Below are 20,992 nucleotides of genomic sequence, written 5' to 3' on the forward strand. Positions count from 1 at the left end.
CGAAAGAATTTATCGCACGTGAAAGTACAACTACATCACGAGAACAGACACCAACGGAACGATAGGATTGGAAGGGGCGAGTGTACAGGACTCGGGAATATTCGAGAGGGGAACACGGAAGCCACTTGGATTGAAGAAAAGCGAAGAACGAAAGAAGATGGTACAGGTGTTGGGTTGACCTTTAGAATTCGAGAAGCGATCCGAACGTGTTCTCTCCAGAGTATCTATGTCAGATTCCGGTCAGCGCGAAGAAAGCGACGCAGAAGAAGGGACGAAACTCACGTTACATAGAGAAACCCGTCCTCGTCCCTAGAGAAGCGCGAGCGGATCAGAATGGGCGACAGCTGAGACGACAGAATCTTGAGACAGAGACGCTTACTTGTGCTCGTCGTAGACCTGGCTCATGAGGGCACTCGTTGCCGGCAACACCTCGTCGACAAAGATAAAGATGGCCTTCTCGGGCGCCAGCTTGATACGCTTCCGGATAACGTAGACGAACTAGGACACACATATTCCGTGAGCGAGGACGATCGGGCTCGAGCGACTATAGGGAGAGCAGCGCGTACTTGTCCCACAGTGAGATCTGCGGGGACCAGATACTTCTTCTTGTCGATTGTGTCGATATCGGACTTCTCGACTCGCTCACAGATCACCTGCACGCAATGCGGACGTCGAGTCGCAAGAAGGTCAGCGCGGGCACGCGCAATGGAGGCGCGGGTGGCGCGCGAAGCACATGTGCTGATGCATCGAGTTGGCGCGAGTGGAGATGGCGCGACTGACCGGGATACGATCGTTGTACTTCTGCCTGATACGTTCGGCTTCGGCTTTGCGCTTCTCTGTTGCCGGGTAGGGGACGCGAGAGCGAGACGATGACGAATCAGTTGACCCGAAGGAGGGGCACACCCGCGTCCAAACAAGGGGATCGTCGCCCGCTCACCAAACACGTGCTCGTCCTTGAACTTGGAGCGCACCACTGTACACGCTCCAAAGTCAGCTGCGAGTCCACAAAGTGCAGCAAGCGAGACGTACTCGGGATGGTTGGGTGAGGAGCGAGAGGGGGGTTAGCGACGAACGGGGGCCACCCGATTCCAGTGCCGAGAACCGAATCCGCAGCCGCCCCTGAGTTTTGCGCTCTCTCTCGCTCGCTCTCGCTCTCGCTCCCGCTTCTTCACGGTCCGCCTGTCCTTGTTGCGAGGCTGCGGCCGTAACATTTGCTTTACAACAACAAGGTCGGTGGTATATACACGAGAGTAAGGGCGCTTCCGATTGATGTTGCCATGCCTCTTCAGACGGCAGCTTCAAGTATCTGTATCAGGCGGCAGGCATCGGGCATACCGTAGCTGACGAAGCGCAATCCCTCCACCAAGCTGTCACGGCGCATGCGATCAGCGAAGCACAAAGGAATCAGAGCACGCTGTACGCACAGATCGCGTTCTGCCATATGTGAGCGAGCCCACTCGCCGAGAATCTCGAGAGGACATAGCCGAAGCCCCTCAACGACGCCTGTAGACAGCCATAAGTGATTGTAAGACGTGCTTGATGTGCCCTGCGAGAGCGAGAGCTATTAGTACCGCGGCGAGCAAGACTCGAGGGAGACGCAGGAGAAGCGCGCACTCTAAGCACTCGCAAATTGAATGCATAGCGAGCCAAGGTCTCCATCCACAGCCGTCGCGATTCAGTGTGGAGATCAGCCGAGTGCGGGTATTGGCGGGCGATCACGTTGTGACAGCTTCGAAGGCAGTAAGCGATACCAATTTGCTGGTCGATGAGCTTCTCGAGGCAAACCCGTGGCCGTTTGCGAGGATCGTGGGAGCGATATCGAGAGTCGAGTATGATTTGGTCTACACAAGATTGCAAGACGCTCACAACATCCGTGACCGCCTCCCACGAGTAGAGAACTGCGGCGCGTAGGTTGGGAGTGGGTGTGTAGGTGAGGACGTATTCGACGTGGAGGTAAACATCGAGGGCTCGTGGGATCCAGACTTCTTGGAATTCGAAAGCTGCGCTCTGCACGTCGGCCAGCTCCGGCATTGTGCTGAAGACGAAAGACAGGTCTGCTGGCGAAACCATAATTTCGGGCTTGCCACGATGTCCGAAAAGTGAGTGGTACTCAGTCAATGAGCTGTACGGAGCCGACATGTGTCAGTTTGCAAGCTCCTTTTCGTTCTGCTTCCGTTAATCTAGAGGCGCACACCACCGAAGGTAGAGCCAGCACCAGAGACTCGCGTATCTCTGTTAGCTGGACAAAGAGCGACGTATCAGTCTCCTTGACAGACCGATGCGCGCGAATGGCTTACAACGATCTCAGAGAACGTAGCACAGAACGGATCGTCCCCGGTCCATTCGAGCTGGGAAACTCGCAAGAAATCGAAGCACCGGCGCACGATCGTCCGAAGCAAATCCAGTCGCTCAGTGCTCAGCTCGTGTAGATCGGCCATGGACACGAGCGCGAAGAGCCAGACGGAGATCTGCTTAGCAGCTCGTTCTGGGCAGTTCGGATCGAGTTGCTGTTGTTCAATTCGCTTGATGACCCTGCGGGTGATGGAAATAATGGGCGCGCGACGGGATTGACCGATATCCATGAGCATACACGGATCCGGCGGCGCTGTGTGGTCGAGAGTTTCAAGCTTTGGGGCAACTAGGGTCTTCCGTACGATTGCCTATTGCCAATGAATGCGATGAGCTAGACTGGCGAAACGCGAAGAGCCGGCAACTTGGTAGCACACTGTGTGATCGGTACTTCGGACACCCCAGAACATTTGAGCTAATGCGAAGAGCTGTTGCGAAAGGCGATCAGCCAGGCAACACCAAATGTCAGAATGGTTCTTACCTCGTCAACCCAATCAGATGCATCGAGGCCGCCGCCCTGGGCTATGCGCAGCGACGCAAGTGCCTTTTGATAATCGACGCCTTCGTAAATCAAGCCCAGCGAGGATTCGACCTCGATACCAGCTGAACCGGGGATGTTCTCGTTAGCAGCAGTTTCTTGTGAATCCAGCCTCTTAAGACTCACTCTCGACAAGATGATGTGTCAGAGCGTAGGACATGTGTAGGTTCGACCATCTCGTCTCTGGCGACGACGGTCCTATCGAAGCTATGCGAGCCTGAGGGCGTACGACAAGCTCGGATGGGTCCATTTTCGAGCGCCTATCGTAATACAGCATGAGCTGACGTCTAGCAACCGGGTCTGCAGAGCTCAACTTGCCTCAGGGGTCCCGAGCACTGCAGGCCAGCACCACGACATCTCTCGCAGATCTTGTCATCCTCGCTCCACCGACACGCTCGTCTCGCAGCACGGCACTGACGACACGGTTTGAGGCGAATACCCTTAGTATTCTGATTGGACCCTTGACTCGCCGATCGCTTGACGACGCTGAGAGCCAGAGGCGATTCTAGATCAAGATCCGGGTCGGGTTTCGAGTACCAGGGAGAGGGTTCAGGTGACTCTCGCTTGATCCGAGCATATGTTGGAGGCGAAGTTTGTGTTGCAGCGTCTCGTGAGGGCTTGCAGGACATGCGATCGGAAGATGTTGATTGATCTCGAGCGAGGGCGTAGCTGGCCCCGGCGCGCACGTGCCGATCAAACTCCTGATCGGACATGTTGAACTACCTGAGTCAGACTTTCGTCTCGTGGCTCACTCGATACAGTACTCTTGTTGGCTATGTACCCATTCTATGAGCGACTGAGCAGATGCGGCCCTCGCTTCTCGAACCATCTCGACTGCTATGCTGAATGCCCGGTCTCGTTCCTCCCGTGCGATTTCTATCTACACGAGCGTAGAGCAGCAAAGTCACGAGGACCACGTGAACGGCATCTGTGAAGGTTCTAACACACGCTCGTCTCAGACGACGGCTTCAAGTGTCTCAATTAGGCGGCAGGCATCGGGCATGCCGTAGCTGACGAAGCGTAGTCCGTCCACCAAGCTGTCCTGGCAACTGTATTAGCGTGGCGAGAGATCTGAAGGTAGGTTGTACGCACAGATGACGTTCTTTCGGATATGAGCGAGCCAAATCGACGAGAGTTTCCAAAGGACATAGCCGAAGTCCCTCAACGACGCCTGAACAGCGCCATAACTGATCATAAGGCGAGCCGGCCGTGCCCTGCGCGAGCGTGAGCTATTGTTAGTACCGCGGCGAATAAGGGTCGAGAGAGACGCAGGAGAAGCGCGCACTCGGATCACGCGCAAATTGAGCGCGCAGCGGGCAAAAGTGTCGAGCCACAACCGTCGTGCTTCAGTGTGAAGATCAACCGCATGCGGATAATGGCGGGCAATCACGTTGTGACAGCTCCGAAGGCAGTAGGCGAAACCGATTTGCTGGTTGATGAGCTTCTCCAGGCAGTACTGCGGCCGTTTGCGCGGGTCATTGAGGCGATATTGAGGGTCGAGTGTGATTCGGTCGACACAAGATTGTAGGACGCTCACAATACCCGTGATCGCCTCCCACGAATAGAGAACGGCGGTGCGTAGGTTGGCGGTGGGCGTGTAGGCGAGGACGTACTCGACGTGAAGGTATACATCGAAGGCTCGTGGTATCCAGACATTTTGGAATTCGAGAGCTGTGCTCAGTACGTCGGCCGGCTCCGGCTTTGTGCTGAAAACAAAAGACAAGTCTGCTGGCGCTACCATAAGTTCGGGCTTGCCACGATGCCCGAATAGTGAATGGTACTCGGTCAACGAGCTGTACAGAGCCGACGTAGGTCAGTTTGCAAGCTCCTTTTTGTTCTGCTTCGCTAATCTATAGACTCACACTATCGAGGGTAGAGCCAGCAATAGAGACTCGCGTATCTCCAATAGCTGAACACAGAGTAGTGCATAAATTTCCTTGACAGACGGAGAAATGCGAATGGCTTACGACGATCTGAAAGAACGCAAGACAGAACGGATTGTCCCCGGTCCGTTCGATCTGGGAGACTTCCATGTAATCGAATCCCCGGCGTACGATTGCCCGAAGCAGATACAATCGCTCCATAATGAGTTCCTCTAAGTCGGCCATGGCTTTGAGCGCGAAGAGCCAGACCGAGATTTGCTCAGCGGCTCGTTCAGGACTGTCGAAATCAAGTTGCTGCTGTTCAATTCGCTTGATGACCCTGCGAGTGATGGACATAATGGGTGCGCGACGGGAATGACCGATATCCATGAGCATACATGGATCCGGCAGCGCTCGGTGGTCGACATCTTCGAGCTTTGGGGCAAGTATGGTCGTCCTTACGATCGCCTATTTCAGCTGGATGTGATCAGCTGCCGAAAGGCAAACAGTCAGCATCTGAGCTTACAGTATGATCGGTACACCGTACACCCCAGAACATTTGAGCTAACGCAAAGAGCTACTGAAAAGGGCCATCAGCCAAACAACACGGAATATTAGAATGGTTCTTACCTCGTCAACCCAATCGGATGCATCGAGGCCGCCGCCCTGGGCTATGCGAAGCGACGCAAGTGCCTTTTGATAATCGACGCCTTCATAGATCAAGCCCAGCGAGGATTCAACCTGGATGCCAGCTGGACCGGAGATGTCCACGTCAGCAGCAGTTCCTTGTGAATCCAGCCTCTTAAGACTCACTCTCGACAAGATGATGTGTCAGAGCGTAGGACATGTGTAGAGTCGACCATCTCGTCTCTGGCGACGACGGTCCTATCGAAGCTATGCGAGCTGCAGGGCGTACGGCAAGCTCAGATGGGTTCGATTTCTCGCGCCTAACGTAACACAGCGTAAGCTAGCGTCTATTCCATTAGATTGTGAGAGTGCCACTCACTTCAGGGGCCCCGAGCACTGCCTGCCAGCACCGCGACATCTCTCGCAGGTCTTGTCATCCTCGCTCCACCGACACGCTCGTCTCGCAGCACGGCACTGACGACACGGCTTCAAGCGTATACCTTTGTGATCTTGACTGGTCCCTTGACTCGCCGATCGCTTGACGACGCTGAGAGCCAGAGGCGATTCTAGATCAAGATCCGGGTCGGGTTTCGAGTACCAGGGAGAGGGTTCAGGTGACTCTCGCTTGATCCGAGCATATGTTGGAGGCGAAGTTTGTGTTGCAACATCTCGTGAGGGCTTGCAGGACATGCGATCGGAAGATGTTGATTGATCTCGAGCGAGGGCGTAGCTGGCCCCGGCGCGCACGTGCCGAGCAAAATTCTCGTCGGACAGACTGTATATTGAACCTACCTCTTACATCATATTCTCGTTTCGTGGCTCGCGCGGTACTCTAGTTGGCTCTGTGCCGATCTCCGTGAGCGAATGAGCAAATGAGGCCCTCGCCCATCATATCGTCTCGGATGCTGTGCTATATGCTCGTGCTCGTTCCTCCCGTGTGACCCATGTCTACAAGAGCAACGAGCAGGAGAGTCACGAGGACAGTGCGAATGTCATCATTGAGAGGTACAATGCACGCTCGTCTCAGACGATGGCTTCAAGTGTCTGAATCAGGCGGCAAGCGTCGGGCATGCCGTAGCTAACGAAGCGCAGTCCGTCAACCAAGCTATCCCGGCAACTGCATTAGCTTGACAAGACATCTGAAGATAGGCTGTACGCACAGATCGCGTTCTTTCGGATGTGAGCGAACCCAGTCAACGAGAATATCTAAGTGACACAACCTCAACTGTTCAACAACGCCTGTAGACAGCCAGAAGCATCTCGATGGCGTGCATGTTATGTCCTGCGACAACATTGCCTTTGTAAGCTATGGAAGTATGAGGCATAGGAGAAGCGTGCACCTTGATCAAGCGCAGATGGACTGCGCTGCGGGCGAGCGCATTGAACCACAACCTCCGTGATTCTGTCAACAGATCAGTAGAATGTGGATAGTGGTGTATAATCACATTGTGACAGATTCGAAGGCAAGAAATGTGATTGAACTGCCGGTTCAACAAGTTCTGGAGACAAACGCTAGGGCGGTCGCGGGTATTATCTGGACGATATCGCGGATCTGACGTGATCCGGTCGACGCAATTCTGTAGGTTGCTCGTCAAGCGCGTCGTCATTTCCCAGGAATAGAGAATGGCGGCGCGTAGGTTGTGAGTGGGCGTATAGGTGATGACATATTCGACATGGGCATAGACCGCCAGAGCTTGCTCGATCCAGACGTTCTGAAAGTCGACAGCCATGCCTAGCACGTTGGCTGTCTCCGGTGCCTTGCTGAAGACGAAAGACAGGTCTGCCGGGGGCGATGGGATCCGAGGCTCGCTTGGATGTCCGAATAGGGAGTGGTATTCAGCCAACGAGCTGGAAAAACCCAAACATGTCAATACGCAGCAGTTTACCTTGGCCTTGGCTGGTCATCTAGCGCACACTACCGAGGAGTTATACAATAACAGAGACTCGCGGATCTCTCGGAGCTAGTCGGAGAGCAGGGTGTCAATTTCTGGTAGCGACTAGAGAGGCGTCTATAACTTACAACAATCTCGGCAAATGCAGAACAGAACGGATTATCACCGGTCGCTTCGACTCTGGCTTCACGTAGGTAACTGAATCCTCGGCGCACGATGGTCCGAATCGTTTGTAATGTCTCCATACTCAGCTCTTGCAGATCAGACATCGTTACGACCACGAAGAGCAAGACCGAGATCTGCTCAGCAGCTCGTTCTGGACGCATTAAATCGAGATGCTGTCGTTCGATTCGCCTGATTACCCTACGGGTGATAGAAATGATAGGCGCGCGTCGAGATTGGCCGATCTCCATGAGCACGTATGGGTCTGGCGGCGACTTGTAGTCAAGACTTTCAAGCTTTGGTGCAACGAGACCCGTCCGTACGATCGCCTACTCCGAATGTGATCAGCTATGTAGCGAGATCGGAAGTGCCCACCGAATATGCATCTCACTGTGTGATCGGTACATCGGGCTCCCCAAAACATTTGAGTCAATGCCAAGAGCTACCGGGCAAGGTGATCAGCCGGGCGGGCGCTAGCGGAAGACTTTCCTGGTCGTTACCTCGTCAAGACATTCGGGTATATCGAGCCGACCCTTCGCGTTTCGCGTCCGCGCTAGTATCTTATGGTAATCGAAGCCCTCATAAGTCACGGTTAATGAGGACTCAATCTCGATGCCAGCTGGACCGGAGATGTCCACGTCAGCAGCAGTTCCTTGTGAATCCAGCCTGTCAACGCTCACTCTCGACAAGATGATGTGTCAGGGCGTAGGACATATGTAGCGTGGACCATCTCGCCTCTGGCGACGACGGGCCGACAGAAGCTGTGCGAGCTTGAGGGCGTACGACGAGCTCGGATGGGTTCATTTTCCAGCGCCTATCGTAATACAGCATGAGCTGACGTCTAGCAACCGGGTCTGCAGAGCTCAACTTGCCTCAGGGGTCCCGAGCACTGCAGGCCAGCACCACGACATCTCTCGCAGATCTTGTCATCCTCGCTCCACCGACACGCTCGTCTCGCAGCACGGCACTGACGACACGGCTTCAAGCGTATACCTTTGTGATCTTGACTGGTCCCTTGACTCGCCGATCGCTTGACGACGCTGAGAGCCAGAGGCGATTCTAGATCAAGATCCGGGTCGGGTTTCGAGTACCAGGGAGAGGGTTCAGGTGACTCTCGCTTGATCCGAGCATATGTTGGAGGCGAAGTTTGTGTTGCAGCGTCTCGTGAGGGCTTGCAGGACATGCGATCGGAAGATGTTGATTGATCTCGAGCGAGGGCGTAGCTGGCCCCGGCGCGCACGTGCCGATCAAAGTTCTCGTCGGTTGAACCGACCTGCTACAGCATACTCTCTTTTCGTGGCTCACTCGATACTGTCGTCGACTCTGTGTCGGTTTCCGTTAGCGAATCTGCGAAAGCGGCCCTCGCTGGTCATATCGCTTCGAATGCTATGCTATATGCTCGTTCTCGTTCCTCCCGTGTGACCTATGTCTACAAGAGCAGCAGGCAGGAGAATGCGAGGACAATGTGAACGCCATCTGTGAAGGCTACAACGCGCGCTCGTCTCAGACGACGGCTTCAAGTATCTGTATCAGGCGGCAAGCATCAGGCATGCCGTAGCTAACGAACCGTAGTCCTTCCACCAAGCTATCCCGGCAAGTGTATTAGCGTGACAAGATATCTGTAGGCAGGGTGTACGCACAGATCACGTTGTTCCGATTGTGAGCGAGCCCAGTCGACGAGAATGTCTAGAGGACAAAGCCTCAACTGCTCAACAACGCCTGAAAATCGCCATAAGTAATCATGGGCCGTGCCTGACAAGCCCTGCGAGAGCATGATCTATTGTCAGTACCGCGCTGAGCAAGGCTCTGGAGAGGCGCGGGAGAAGCGCGCACTCGAAGCACGCGCAAATTGACTGCACAGCGTGCAACAGTGTCGAGCCACAACCGCCGTGATTCAGCGTAGAGGACAACGGAATGTGGGTAATGGCGACTAATCACGTTGTGACAGCTCCGAAGACATTGGGCGAAACCGATTTGAGGGTTTATGAGCTTCTCGAGGCAAAGTTTTGGCCGTAGGCGAGGATCGTTGAGGCGATATCGAGGGTCGAGTGTGATTCGGTCGACACAAGATTGTAGGTTGCTGACAATACCCGTGATCACCTCCCAGGAATAGAGAACGGTGGCGCGTAGATTTGCGGTGGGCGTGTAGGCGAGGACGTACTCGACGTGGAGGTAAGCATCGAAAGCTTGCGGTATCCAGACATCTTGGAACTCGAAAGCTGCGGTCCGTACTTCGGCCGGCTCCGGCACTGTGCTGAAGACGAAAGACAGGTCTGCTGGCGATACCATAACTCCGGGCTTGCCACGATGTCCGAATAGTGAGTGGTACTCAGTCAACGAGCTGTACAGAGCCGACGTGTGTCAATCAGCAACTTCCTCTTCGTTTTGCTTGATTTACGATGGAGGCGCACACTACCGAAGGTAGAACCAGCAATAGAGACTCGCGTATCTCCAATAGCTGGACGCAAAGTAGTGTATCAGTTTCCTGGACAGACAAAGGAATGCTATTGGCTTACAACGATCTGAGAGAACGCAAAACAAAAGGGTTCGTCCGCGGTCCATTCGATTTGGGATATTTGCAAGAAGTCAAATCCCCGGCGCACGATCGTCCGGAGCAAATACAGTCGCTCCATATCAAGCTCCTGTAAATCGGCCATCTTGTCGATCGCGAAGAGCCAGACGGATATCTGCTTGGCAGCTTGTTCTGGGCAATTCATATCGAGTTGCTGCTGTTCGACTCGCTGTATGACCCTGCGGGTAACGGAAATGATGGGCGCGCGACGAGACTGACTGATATCCATAAGCAAACATGGATCCAGCGGCGCTCTGCAGTCGAGATCTTCGAGCTTCGGAGCTACAATAGTCGTCCTTACTATCGCCTATACCAGCTAAGTATGATCAGCTTCCAAAGAGGAAACAACCTGCACCTGAGCTCACTGTATGATCGGTACACCGTACACCCCAGAACATCTGAGCTAATGCAAAGAGCTACGGAAAAGAGCCATCAGCCAAACAACACGGAATATTAGAATTGTTCTTACCTCGTCAACCCAATTGGAAGCATCGAGGCCGCCACCCTGGGCTATACGCAGCGACGCAAGCGCCTTCTGATAATCGACGCCTTCATAGTTCAAGCCCAGCGAGGCCTCAATCTCGATCCCAGCTGGACCGGGGATCTCCTCGTCAGCAGCAGATCCTTGTACACAGCCTGTCAAGACTCACTCTCGACAAGATGATGTGTCAGAGCATATGACAGATGTACCGTGGACCATCTTGCCTCTGGAGACGACGGTCCTATCGAAGCCTTGCGAGTTGCAGGTCGTGAGAGAAGCTCAGATGGCCCCTGTGCCCTGCGCCTGTCGCGACACAGCGTGAGCTGATGTCTCAAGAACACGACCGCGAGAGTCCAACTCACTTCAGGGGCCCTGAGCACTGCAGGCCAGCACCGCGACATCTCTCGCAGATCTTGTCATCCTCGCTCCACCGACAGGCTCGTCTCGCAGCACGGCACTGGTGACACGGCTTCAAGCGTATTCCTTTGCGCTCCTGACTTGTTCCTGGACTCGCTGATCGCTTGACGACGCTGAGCGCCAGAGGCGATTCTAGATCAAGAATCGGGTCGGGTTTCGAGTACCAGGGAGAGGGTTCAGGCGACTCTCGCTTGATCCGAGAATATCTTGGAGGCGACGTTTGTGTTGCAGCGTCTCGTGAGGGCTTGCAGGACATGCGATCGGAAGATGTTGATTGATCTCGAGCGAGGGCGTAGCTGGCCCCGGCGCGCACGTGCCGATCAAACTCCTGATCGGACATGTTGAACTACCTGAGTCAGACTTTCGTCTCGTGGCTCACTCGATACAGTACTCTTGTTGGCTATGTACCCATTCTATGAGCGACTGAGCAGATGCGGCCCTCGCTTCTCGAACCATCCCGACTGCTATGCTGAATGCCCGGTCTCGTTTCTCCCATGTGAAACATGTCTAGAAGAGCAGCGAGCAGTAAAGTCACAAGGACAAGGTGAACGGCACCTGTAAAGGCTACAATGCAGGCTCGTCTCAGACAACGGCTTGAAGGGTCTCAATAAGGCGGCAAGCATCAGGCATGCCATAGCTGACGAAGCGTAGTCCGTCTGTCAAACTGTCTCGGCGCATGCGATCAGTGAAGCAGAGGAAGAATTGAAGCGCGGTACGTACAGATTGCGATTTTCGGGCTGCGAACGAGCCCACTCAACAAGAATGTTCACGGGACAGAGCCTCAACTGTTCAACAACACCTGTAGATAGACAAAGGCATTCGGAAGGTGTGCGTGATATGTCCTGCGATACCGCCAGCTGGTCAGAACACAGCAACTTCGGTATCTCGGAGACGCAGGGAACGCGCGCACCCTGAGCAAGCGCAAATCGAGCGCACTGAACCCGAGCGCTACGAACCATAGCTTCCGGGACCGTGTGACTAGATCGCTGGATTGCGGGTAGTGGCGTTCAATCACATTTTGACAACTTCGAAGGCATGAGATAAACCCGAATTGCCGGATAGTCAGGTTTACGAGGCAATGCCGTGGCCGTTTGTGAAGACAATTGATGCGATAGAGCGGGTCGTGTGTGATTCGGTCGACACAGCTTCGCAGGCTTTCCACAAGACGAGTGATAGCCTTCCAGGAGTAGAGAACGGCAGCGCGTAGTCCGCGAATAGGCGAGTAGGCGAGGACGTAGTCGACATGGGCATATACGGCCAGAGCTTGCTCGATCCAGACATTCTGAAAATCGAGAGCAGTGCGTAGCACGTCGGCTGGTTCCGGTGCCACACTGAAGACGAAAGACAGGTCTGCCGGTGGTGATGGGATTTGTAGCTCGCTAGGTTGTCCGAACAGGGAATGATATTCGGTCAACGAGCTGGAAAAATCCAAAGACGTCAGTACGCAGTTTACTTTTGCCTTCGCTGGTCTCCTCGCGCACACTACCGAGGGGTGATCCAATAGCAGGGACGCGCGGATCTCTCGAAGCTAGACGAAGAGTAGAGTGTCAGTTTAAGGTAGCCAGCAGACATGCGTCTCGGACCCACAACAATCTCTGCAAAAGCAGAACAGAACGGATCATCACCGGTCGCTTTGATCCTGGCTTCACGTAAGTAACTGAAACCCCGGCTTACGATGGTCTGAAGCGTTTGTAATAGCTCCATACCCAGCTCCTGCAGATCATACATCGCTCCGACCGCAAAGAGCCAGGCCGAGATCTGCTCAGCAGCTCGTTCTAGACATAATAAGTCGAGATGCTGTCGTTCGATTCGCCTGATAACCCTACGAGTGATAGAAATGATAGGCGCGCGTCGAGACCGGCCGATTTCCATAAGCATGGATGGGTTTGGCGGCGTTTTGTAGTTGAGACTTTCAAGCTTTGGTGCAACGAGGCCCGTTCGTACGATCGCCTATTCCGAATATGATCAGCTATGTCGAATGCCCGCCGAAGATGCATCTCACCGTATGGTCGGTGCATCGAGCGCCCCAGAACATTTGAATTAATGCCATGAGCTACGTGACAAGGCGATCAGCCAGGCAACACCAAGTAGTATCATGGCTCTTACCTCGTCAACGCTTTCGGGTGTATCGAAGCGACCCTTTGCACTGCGCATCCGCGCAAGCGCCTTCTGCTGATCGGCGCCTTCGTAAATCAAGCCGAGCGAGAATTCAACCTCGACGCCAGCTGGACCGGGAATCTCCTTGTCAGCAGCAGTTCCTTGTGGACCCAGCCTGTCAGGACTTACTCTCGACGAGATGATGTGTCAGAGCATATGACAAATGTAGCGTGGACCATCTCGCCTCTGGCGACGACGGCCCGATCGAAGCTATGCGAGCTCCAGGGCGTACGAGAAGCTCGGATGGGTTCATTCTCTCGCGCCTATTGTCATACAGCGTAAGCTAGCGTTTACACCCTTGAATCGTGAGAGTGCGACTCACTTCACGGGCCCCGCGCACTGCCGGCCAGCACCGCGACATCTCTCGCAGGTCTTGTCATCCTCGCTCCACCGACACGCTCGTCTTGCAGCACGGCACTGACGACACGGCTTGAGGCGTATTGCTTTGTGATCCTGACTGGACCCTCGACACGCCGATCGCTTGAGGACGCTGAGCGTCAGAGGCGATTCTAGATCAAGAATCGGGTCGGGTTTCGAGTACCAGTGAGAGGGGTCAGGCGACTCTCGCTTGATCCGAGCATATGTTGGAGGCGAAGTTTGTGTTGCAGCATCTCGTGAGGGCTTGCAGGACATGCGATCGGAAGATGTTGATTGATCCGGAGCGAGGGCGTAGCTGGCCCCGGCGCGCACGTGCCGATTAGACTTCTCGTTAGCTTCACACACGATTGATCACTATCTTCCTTCTCGACGGGTCCGCCCGTCTTACGAAAGCAGTACTGCTCGGTCCCTACGTAAAGTCGCTCTGGTGGGCGTTATGCCGATCGCCGAGGAACGAGCTGTGCATCAGGTGACCGATTCGCGAGCGATGACGACTGCGGTCAGCGTTGTGACCGAGGCAGCTGGCTCGAGTATATAATTCGGCGAGAATAGTATCGATCTCAGTATTGCGTACCCTCGCGTCAAATTTGGGACGCATGCAACTCGAGGATGAGATGAGGAAATCCAGAGACAACTTGCGACTGCGGCCCAGCGGAGGCCCAGGGTTTCTTCGTTGTCTTCTCCCTCACCCTTCCGCACCCCGGCTGAGCTTATCGACTCCATTCCTCTCGCGTTGACTTGAGCCGCTTCGCGATTTGACAGCCAGCGACCAAAAACTTAGCCTTGCTCCGCGTTTCGCCCCGACCGTTTTCCCCAACGAAACCTCGTACGCCACGATGCCATCCTTAGGTACGCCAAGCAATTCGCCAGTCTCTATGATGCTCTTCGCTAACGCTGGCATCCTTTTGTCGCAGCTTCGAGTGCCGGTTCCAGTCTACACTTCCTCTCCCAACAACATAATCATCCAACTTCTACCTTTTCGCGCGATTCTCAGCCCCTTGGCCGCTCGCTGTCCTCGCCACTGCACGACTCGAGTAGCTCTCTAGAACGTACTGGTCGGTATGCCTCTTCAGATGACGAATCATCCTCGCCTTCCTCCTCTCCCGAACGCAACCCCACATTGGCCTTGTCAACTTCTGCACTGCCCACTCATGCCGCGTCACCTAAGCGCACTGCTGGAGGCATGACCAGCCCAACGATCGGCCGGGACCGTATCGATACTGTTGAAGTCGAAGAGGACGACGACGAAGGCGCCTTCACTCCGCTACCCTCGAGCCTCCCTCGACCGAAGACCAAGGCTGATCGCGAGAGGGAACGATCATTGGGACTCAATGCGGGACCTGGGAAGAAGGACAGCCTTGCGAAGAAGGTCATGCGCAAGAGGGCAGACTCGCTAAAGTGGGCCAAGTACGCCACGAGTGGTGCCTTTGAAGTCGAACTCGACCTCAGTAACGACGAACTCAAACGCAATTGAACGGCGGCTCAACTCGTTCCTGCTCGCCTCGGCCATCGACTGCTGTCAGCAGTCGATAAGCCAGGACGATTTCCTGTACCCCTCTCACTTCTGTCTCTGCATCATCTTTGTTGTCCGTACATATTTCGTCTTTCGCATTCCGAGTCACGACGGCCGCTGTCCGTCCTCATCTACCTTATTTTACTTTCCCTCTGTGTATGAACCTTCTTGTCTCGACACTGCCAGTTGATCCCGGAGATCAGGAAATGAAAGACATCGCCCGATCGGATTGCAGCATTCTCGAGCGAGAGCACCACGAACAGATCGTATCAATAGCTCAGGCTGCGGATTTTCGATTGATGCGTACAACAACTCTCCGCACTGGCCTTCTCCGACGCAGGCGGCCCACGCCTTCCTCCGATGCACGTCGTTCTCGCCCACATTCCGCTTCGTCCTTGATCTCTTAAGTGGACGACCTCTTCCTAATATCATTTTGCCCTCTACGATACGCACCGTGTCTTGTTCGGGCTACCATCTCTTACATGCCGACATCCGAGACTGAATCAACGAATAGGAGTACAGCACTGCAAAGGGGAACTTTTGGGGACGCATTGATCGCCTTTATCCGGAAAGGCCGAGGAGCTGTTCAGCCCTTTTGTTTCCTATATCGTGGTCCAGCTCCTACATCCCATCGAAGATCAGCGATGAATATCAGCCTCCCCGGCAACGAAGAAACTGGGGACCATCTGGTTCAGTCAGTCAAGAACATTGCATCGCGCTGTAAGCCCCAGATGCACTCGTTCAGTCGCGGTACGGTGCAGCCGACTGAGAAACCCAACTCCACAAATCAGATGACCAAGGTCAGCCCTCGAATGCCTCTTGGAAGCGCTCGTGGCTGACTCGCTAGCATCGCGTGACAAGCTTGTGGCAATCTTCTTCGCTTGGACAGAAATTACAGCAACTTCTGCCGCGCTCTGTTGCAGCTGGAAAGCGTTGAGCAAGACCTTGGCACGTTTGGCGCCCAGAGTAAAGTGACCTCGCGATGAACGTCTCCGCTAATCCGCATCTCCGTTCGCAGAAGGGCTCCAGAAGAAATATAGCGAGCTAAAGCATGAAGAAATCAATCTTGCAGGTGTAACTGTCGCCTGGCGCAATGTTCCAGAGGAGAAACGGCGCATCAAAGCCGAGATTGAGAATTATGTTGAAGAAATCGAGCGTCTCTCAGTCCTCCGCAAGAGCCTGATCGATCATCTCTCGGAGGCAGAACAACACCATCGCAAAGTTGGCAGACCTTCCCACGGACAGACTCTGACGTCCATGTTTGACGAAGGGGTTCATGCGGCGGAGGAAGCTGTGGGTGCTAGGTGGCATCTTCAATCGCTGGTTACACTTGGCTGACTGGATCTCCCTCGCTTGTAGCGAGAGAAACTCGAAGAATACGGTGTGCCTTTCTCGCCGGGCTTACAGGCTTGTCAAGCAGGGTAAGGTAAACTGACATCTCGACTGAAAATCTTTAGCTTCGGCAGGTATGGCTGTTCTCTCTGGCCCCCGTGAGGGTAAGGGGTCCTTCCTGACGATATCAAAACCCAACAATCACAGTTGACAAGGTCCGTCAAGCGATTCAAGATGGACGCACCGATCTGAGAAGAAAGTTCAGCGAGTCATCGATTCGAGTAGCGGTAATGCCGCTTTCATGGTACTGTTGGCGCATCTCTGACCTTGCGAGCTGAATCGCCGCATATTTGTCCCAACTTAGCGGACCCGCATCAAGGAAAGTTTGGCTCACGGGAGGGCGATGCGGGAAACCTTCTTCCAGGGATTCTTGCCCTCACCATCTCTGGAAGAAACGGCGAGATTGCTCAACGTCGCCCACTTCCGGCTTCAGCGTAGAGCAAGCCAGCGTCGGAACCGAAGGTCCTCGTTATCAACTAGACGGAGGCGATCGCATTTGAGCCATGTCGAGACTCCTGACGACCACGCGATGGAGTCTCTCTCTCTAGGTTTCGCCCGCTCCGCGATCGGAATGTATCGCAAGAAAGCCGTTTACGGCGATCTCTGATTGGTAACTTTGGCGGTCGGATCGGGAGCAATGGCGAGGGGCTGGATAAACTTACTGTCTCTTGTTTTGCCCCTGTTTCGTTCGCACTCGGAACCGAGTACCAAAAAAGTCTATTATATGAGGGAATGCTGGAATCAAGTCTTTTGTGTGGATGGAAGAAATGAGGAAGTGAAAAAGCGGCATGACGAAGAGAAGCCAGTACAACAAGCCTGCAACACTATATTGAAAAACTCCGTCGGCCATTTTTGTCCAAAATTGATCAACATAGTTCATGTTCTGACCACGTGGTCCAGAATGGACCAAAATGAGCCTCTGCTCGCGCCGCTGGGACCATCCAGAACAGTTTTGACGAAAACGGGGACAGATGGGCCCGGCGCGTCCGGTTCTTGTTTTTCAACCGATTCGGATCGATCTGGTCCGTAAGGTCCGTTCTGTTCCATCCGCAGGTCGCTTTTCTTTAGAAATGGGATCGGCGCGGTGGATTGAACCATGTTGGTCCATTCTGGACGAGAGCGGCCGACAAACTTTTTCTTCCGGAAGGCCCAGCGCAATTCATGGGCATGATGGGCCTCCGTGACGGCTTCCGTAGCCCACTTGGGGGATACCGTAGTCGCACAGGACAGGGGGATGGTCCCCACGCCAAAGTCGCGCCGCCCACGAGTTCTGACTAAATCTCACGAGTCAAATTCCGGCCCGTGCGGGTGAGCCCCACTTTGACCCGAAAAATGTTCGCACAATGCCGCCAAGAGACGGCTCGCGGAGGATGCGGGCCACTTTATCCGCGACAGAACCCAAGCAATCGAAGACGCTTGCTTGCAAAGCAATAGCGGAGGAATCGGTCGAATTTCTCCTCTGCGAGAGGGCTCTCGAATCTCGATCACTTCTCTGCTCATCCGGGTTCTTCCTTTCCGACCCTTATCCCCCGCACTTCTTTGCTCTCTTCCTCTTGCTTCTGCCCGTACCCCGGATTTATTTCTCCAGCCTGCAACGAACGAACGCGATGGACGAGAAAACCGCCTACCCGATGGAGGACACCTTTAAAGGCCAAAGCGCCCACCTTGAACACGCTGGCTATGCTGACGAGGCTCTACCCGATGGGGTCATTCGTCGTCCTGCCCGAGTATTCACTCCTGAAGAGGAGAAGAAGCTCTACCGCAAGGTGAGTTTGTCCGCCACCAGTCTTTTCTAATTTCCCCTTTGTGCCACCGTGAACGTCTGAATCTGATCTGCTTTCTCCAGATCGATCGCCGAATCATGCCCATTCTCGCACTCCTGTATCTCCTATCGTTCATGGATCGATCAAATATCGGCAATGCAAGGTTGAACGGGCTCGAGAAAGATCTCAAGATGTCGTCGGCGCAGTACAACTTGGCCCTCTCTTGCTTCTTTATCACGCAAGTCGTGTCCTCTCTCGCTGCTCCGTCATACTAGACTGACCAGTTTTCGAACGCAGTTACTGCTTCTGTGAAGTGCCCGCGAATCTTTTCTTGAAGCGATGCCGGCCTTCATACTGTCAGTTCTCTCCCTTACATCACCGCACCTGTAGCTCAACGCCTCTGTTTACAGGGCTTGGAGGTATTACCATTGTCTGGGGAGTCGTAATGACGTTAATGTGAGTGCGCGTCGAGCTTTTCGACATTTTCTCTCTTACTCACGTCCCTTTCGTCTCTCCAGGGGTGTCGTGACAAGTTTTGGGGGTCTAATCGCTGCAAGATTGGCACTGGGGATAGCGGAATCGGGGCTGTTCCCGAAAGTTCCTTGTCTTCCAGCGCTGGTACTGCACGAGGAACTCGTCCTAACCCTGCTCGGTCCAACAGTGGTGTCGTTCTGTACATTTCTTTGTGGTACCCTCGTCACATCTCGCAGTCTCGAGTCGCATTCTTCTTCGGAGCTGGTAAGCATTCCTCACCCCTCCGATACCGATACCGACAGAGTCTTGACGTAGGTCGGAATCGACAGCCACCCTTGCGGGCGCCTTCTCTGGCCTCCTCGCCTACGGAATCGGTCACATGGCCGGTGTCGGAAACAAAGGGGGCTGGGCATGGATCTTCATCTTGCAAGTTCAGCTCACCCAGAGTTGCCGAGATTCGGAAGAGCTAACGGTCCGAGCGTTTTCAGGGAAGGACTCGTGACCGTGCTCGCGGGCGTTCTCGCTGTATTCACTATCGCAGACTATCCCACGACGTGCAAGTGGCTCACAGAGGAGGAGCGAGCATGGGTCGCCTACCGGCTCGCGACTGACGGCTCCTCGGTCGGCGAAGGCCATGAAGTCAAAAACAAGTACATCTGGGCCGCTCTCAAGGACTGGCAGGTCTGGATCTCGACCGCGTACTACATGAGTGTCGTCGTACCGCTGTACTCGATTTCTCTCTTCATGCCGACCCTCATCCGGGCTTTCGGCAAGTTCTCGACTCCGCAAGTTCAGGTTAGTCATTCCGCACCCCTATTTTGATTACGATAGTCATATTTCAGCTAAATAATCTGTCCTATTGTAGCTTTTAACGATCCCGGTCTACTTTGTCGCCTGCGTCTTTGTCCTCACCACCGCTTTGCTCGCCGATCGAATGAGGAAGCGATTTGTCTTCGTCCTCCTTGATGTGACGCTCTGCGCTCTCGGACTTGTCATCAATCGTGAGTGCTCATCATACAGGCGTGTATGGGAAGCCGAACTGACTCATTTGCGAGAATTAGTAACCCCTGCCCCTGTTGGCGTCAAGTACTTTGGGCTCTTCCTCATCGCTTGCGGGGCATACGGAGGACTTCCCACAGTCGTCACCTGGCTCACAAACAATCTGTCGGGATCGACAAAGCGAGGTGTCGGATCCGCGTTCCAGATCGGTATCGGCAATCTCGGAGCTTTGGTTTCGTCAAACGTTTACCGATCCAAAGACTCGCCGCACTACCACCTCGGACATGGCGTCGTCATCGCATTTGTCGCGACGGGCTTCCTCACGGCGCCCCTGTACGCGTACCTCCTCAAGCGCGAGAACGACAAGAAGGAGAGGCTTCAAGCAGAGCAGGACGCCCTGCCCGACCACGAAAAGCGCGTCTACACAGTTCAAGAGCTTCGAGACCTGGGCGATCGGTACGTGTATTCTTCTCCTCGTCGCTCAAAACGCGGAATACTCATACATGTGGGCTTCCTCGACAGCGCGCCTGAATTCGTATACACTATCTAGCCGGTTCTGCTTCCTACGTTTTGTCTGTGCCTGCCTACTTCCAACTTGTAATCTGTCGGCAGAAATATCTGGGTCATCTATCCATTGTAGTGAAACAAATGTTGGTTTAAGGTATCTCGAGGCGGTTTGTAACCAATGTGAGGGTCCGTACTCACGGTCATTGGCAGTCAGTCTCTGGACGACTTTCTGCCGGTAGCTCTCAAGTCACTCTCTGCAATCGCTTTCGCCTGCCTTCGAGCAGTCACAGGAAAAGACACGAGAGCAAATGCAGCATATTCCGTCCTTATTCACTCAACATCTTCACATCTCATGCTCGGCAACCGCGCCGATGACTATTCCGAGAGTTCATTAGTCCTGGCGAGCTGTGGGATCAAGCAGGAGCCGCCATCAGCTTCGCCCGTCGACTCGAAACCCGAGCCGAGTTTTGATCTAAGATCGCCTCTCCCACATGCACTCGTCACAGTAGCAGACAGTCCGAAGCCGGAGCGAGATCTGCAGTGTAGGCAAATCAAGCCATGTCGGCAATGTCGTGATGTGAGGCGGGCGTGCCGCTGGATCCTAGGCGACACGATCTGCGAGAGATGCAGCACGACAGGCAAGCAGTGTTCGGGACCGGCGAGGTACGCTACTTCCGATGCTTCCGGTGTACAATTCTTAGCTCACTCTGCGTCCTGACAGGCACAAGAGATCGAACGAAAGCAAGCCTGTCATTTGTGCTGTGGCACCCCCAGCTTCTATCGGGACCTCATCACCAGAAGCGAGATGGGCTACATTGCAGCTATCGTACGCGCTCACACAGCACCTTGTTGAGGGTGAGTGCATGCCCGAACCAATCAGAATTGCTGTTTCTAACTAGTTACTTCCTC

General features: G+C 54.3%; 3 protein-coding genes across 3 annotated transcripts; 2 read left to right on the forward strand and 1 right to left on the reverse strand.

The window, feature by feature from the left end:
* Positions 1 to 181: 181 nt before the first annotated feature.
* ATG8 (ubiquitin-like protein ATG8) lies at positions 182 to 5,106 on the reverse strand (the record flags this gene model as incomplete). Its single annotated transcript, XM_076679762.1, has 14 exons — positions 182 to 224; positions 283 to 309; positions 380 to 498; positions 567 to 653; positions 781 to 836; positions 938 to 973; positions 1,346 to 1,367; positions 1,867 to 2,122; positions 2,195 to 2,232; positions 2,298 to 2,660; positions 2,727 to 2,777; positions 2,831 to 2,952; positions 3,014 to 3,104; positions 4,855 to 5,106. The coding sequence occupies 14 exons, from the start codon at positions 5,104 to 5,106 to the stop codon at positions 182 to 184; spliced, it is 1,563 nt and encodes a 520-aa protein (XP_076533162.1).
* Positions 5,107 to 14,271: 9,165 nt separating this feature from the next.
* Positions 14,272 to 14,909, forward strand: JCM15063_005387 (uncharacterized protein; the record flags this gene model as incomplete). Its single annotated transcript, XM_076679763.1, has 2 exons — positions 14,272 to 14,284; positions 14,350 to 14,909. The coding sequence occupies 2 exons, from the start codon at positions 14,272 to 14,274 to the stop codon at positions 14,907 to 14,909; spliced, it is 573 nt and encodes a 190-aa protein (XP_076533163.1).
* Positions 14,910 to 17,947: 3,038 nt separating this feature from the next.
* Positions 17,948 to 20,126, forward strand: JCM15063_005388 (uncharacterized protein; the record flags this gene model as incomplete). Its single annotated transcript, XM_076679764.1, has 11 exons — positions 17,948 to 18,106; positions 18,187 to 18,341; positions 18,401 to 18,459; positions 18,514 to 18,559; positions 18,622 to 18,690; positions 18,765 to 18,841; positions 18,907 to 19,003; positions 19,066 to 19,372; positions 19,443 to 19,578; positions 19,639 to 20,032; positions 20,099 to 20,126. 11 exons carry the CDS (start codon positions 17,948 to 17,950, stop codon positions 20,124 to 20,126), a joined length of 1,527 nt encoding a protein of 508 aa, XP_076533164.1.
* Positions 20,127 to 20,992: the final 866 nt, after the last annotated feature.

The sequence above is a fragment of the Sporobolomyces koalae genome (genome assembly GCF_050403365.1).
Source record: "Sporobolomyces koalae JCM15063 DNA, S_koalae_JCM15063T_v1_ctg26, whole genome shotgun sequence".
Taxonomy (NCBI): domain Eukaryota; kingdom Fungi; phylum Basidiomycota; class Microbotryomycetes; order Sporidiobolales; family Sporidiobolaceae; genus Sporobolomyces; species Sporobolomyces koalae.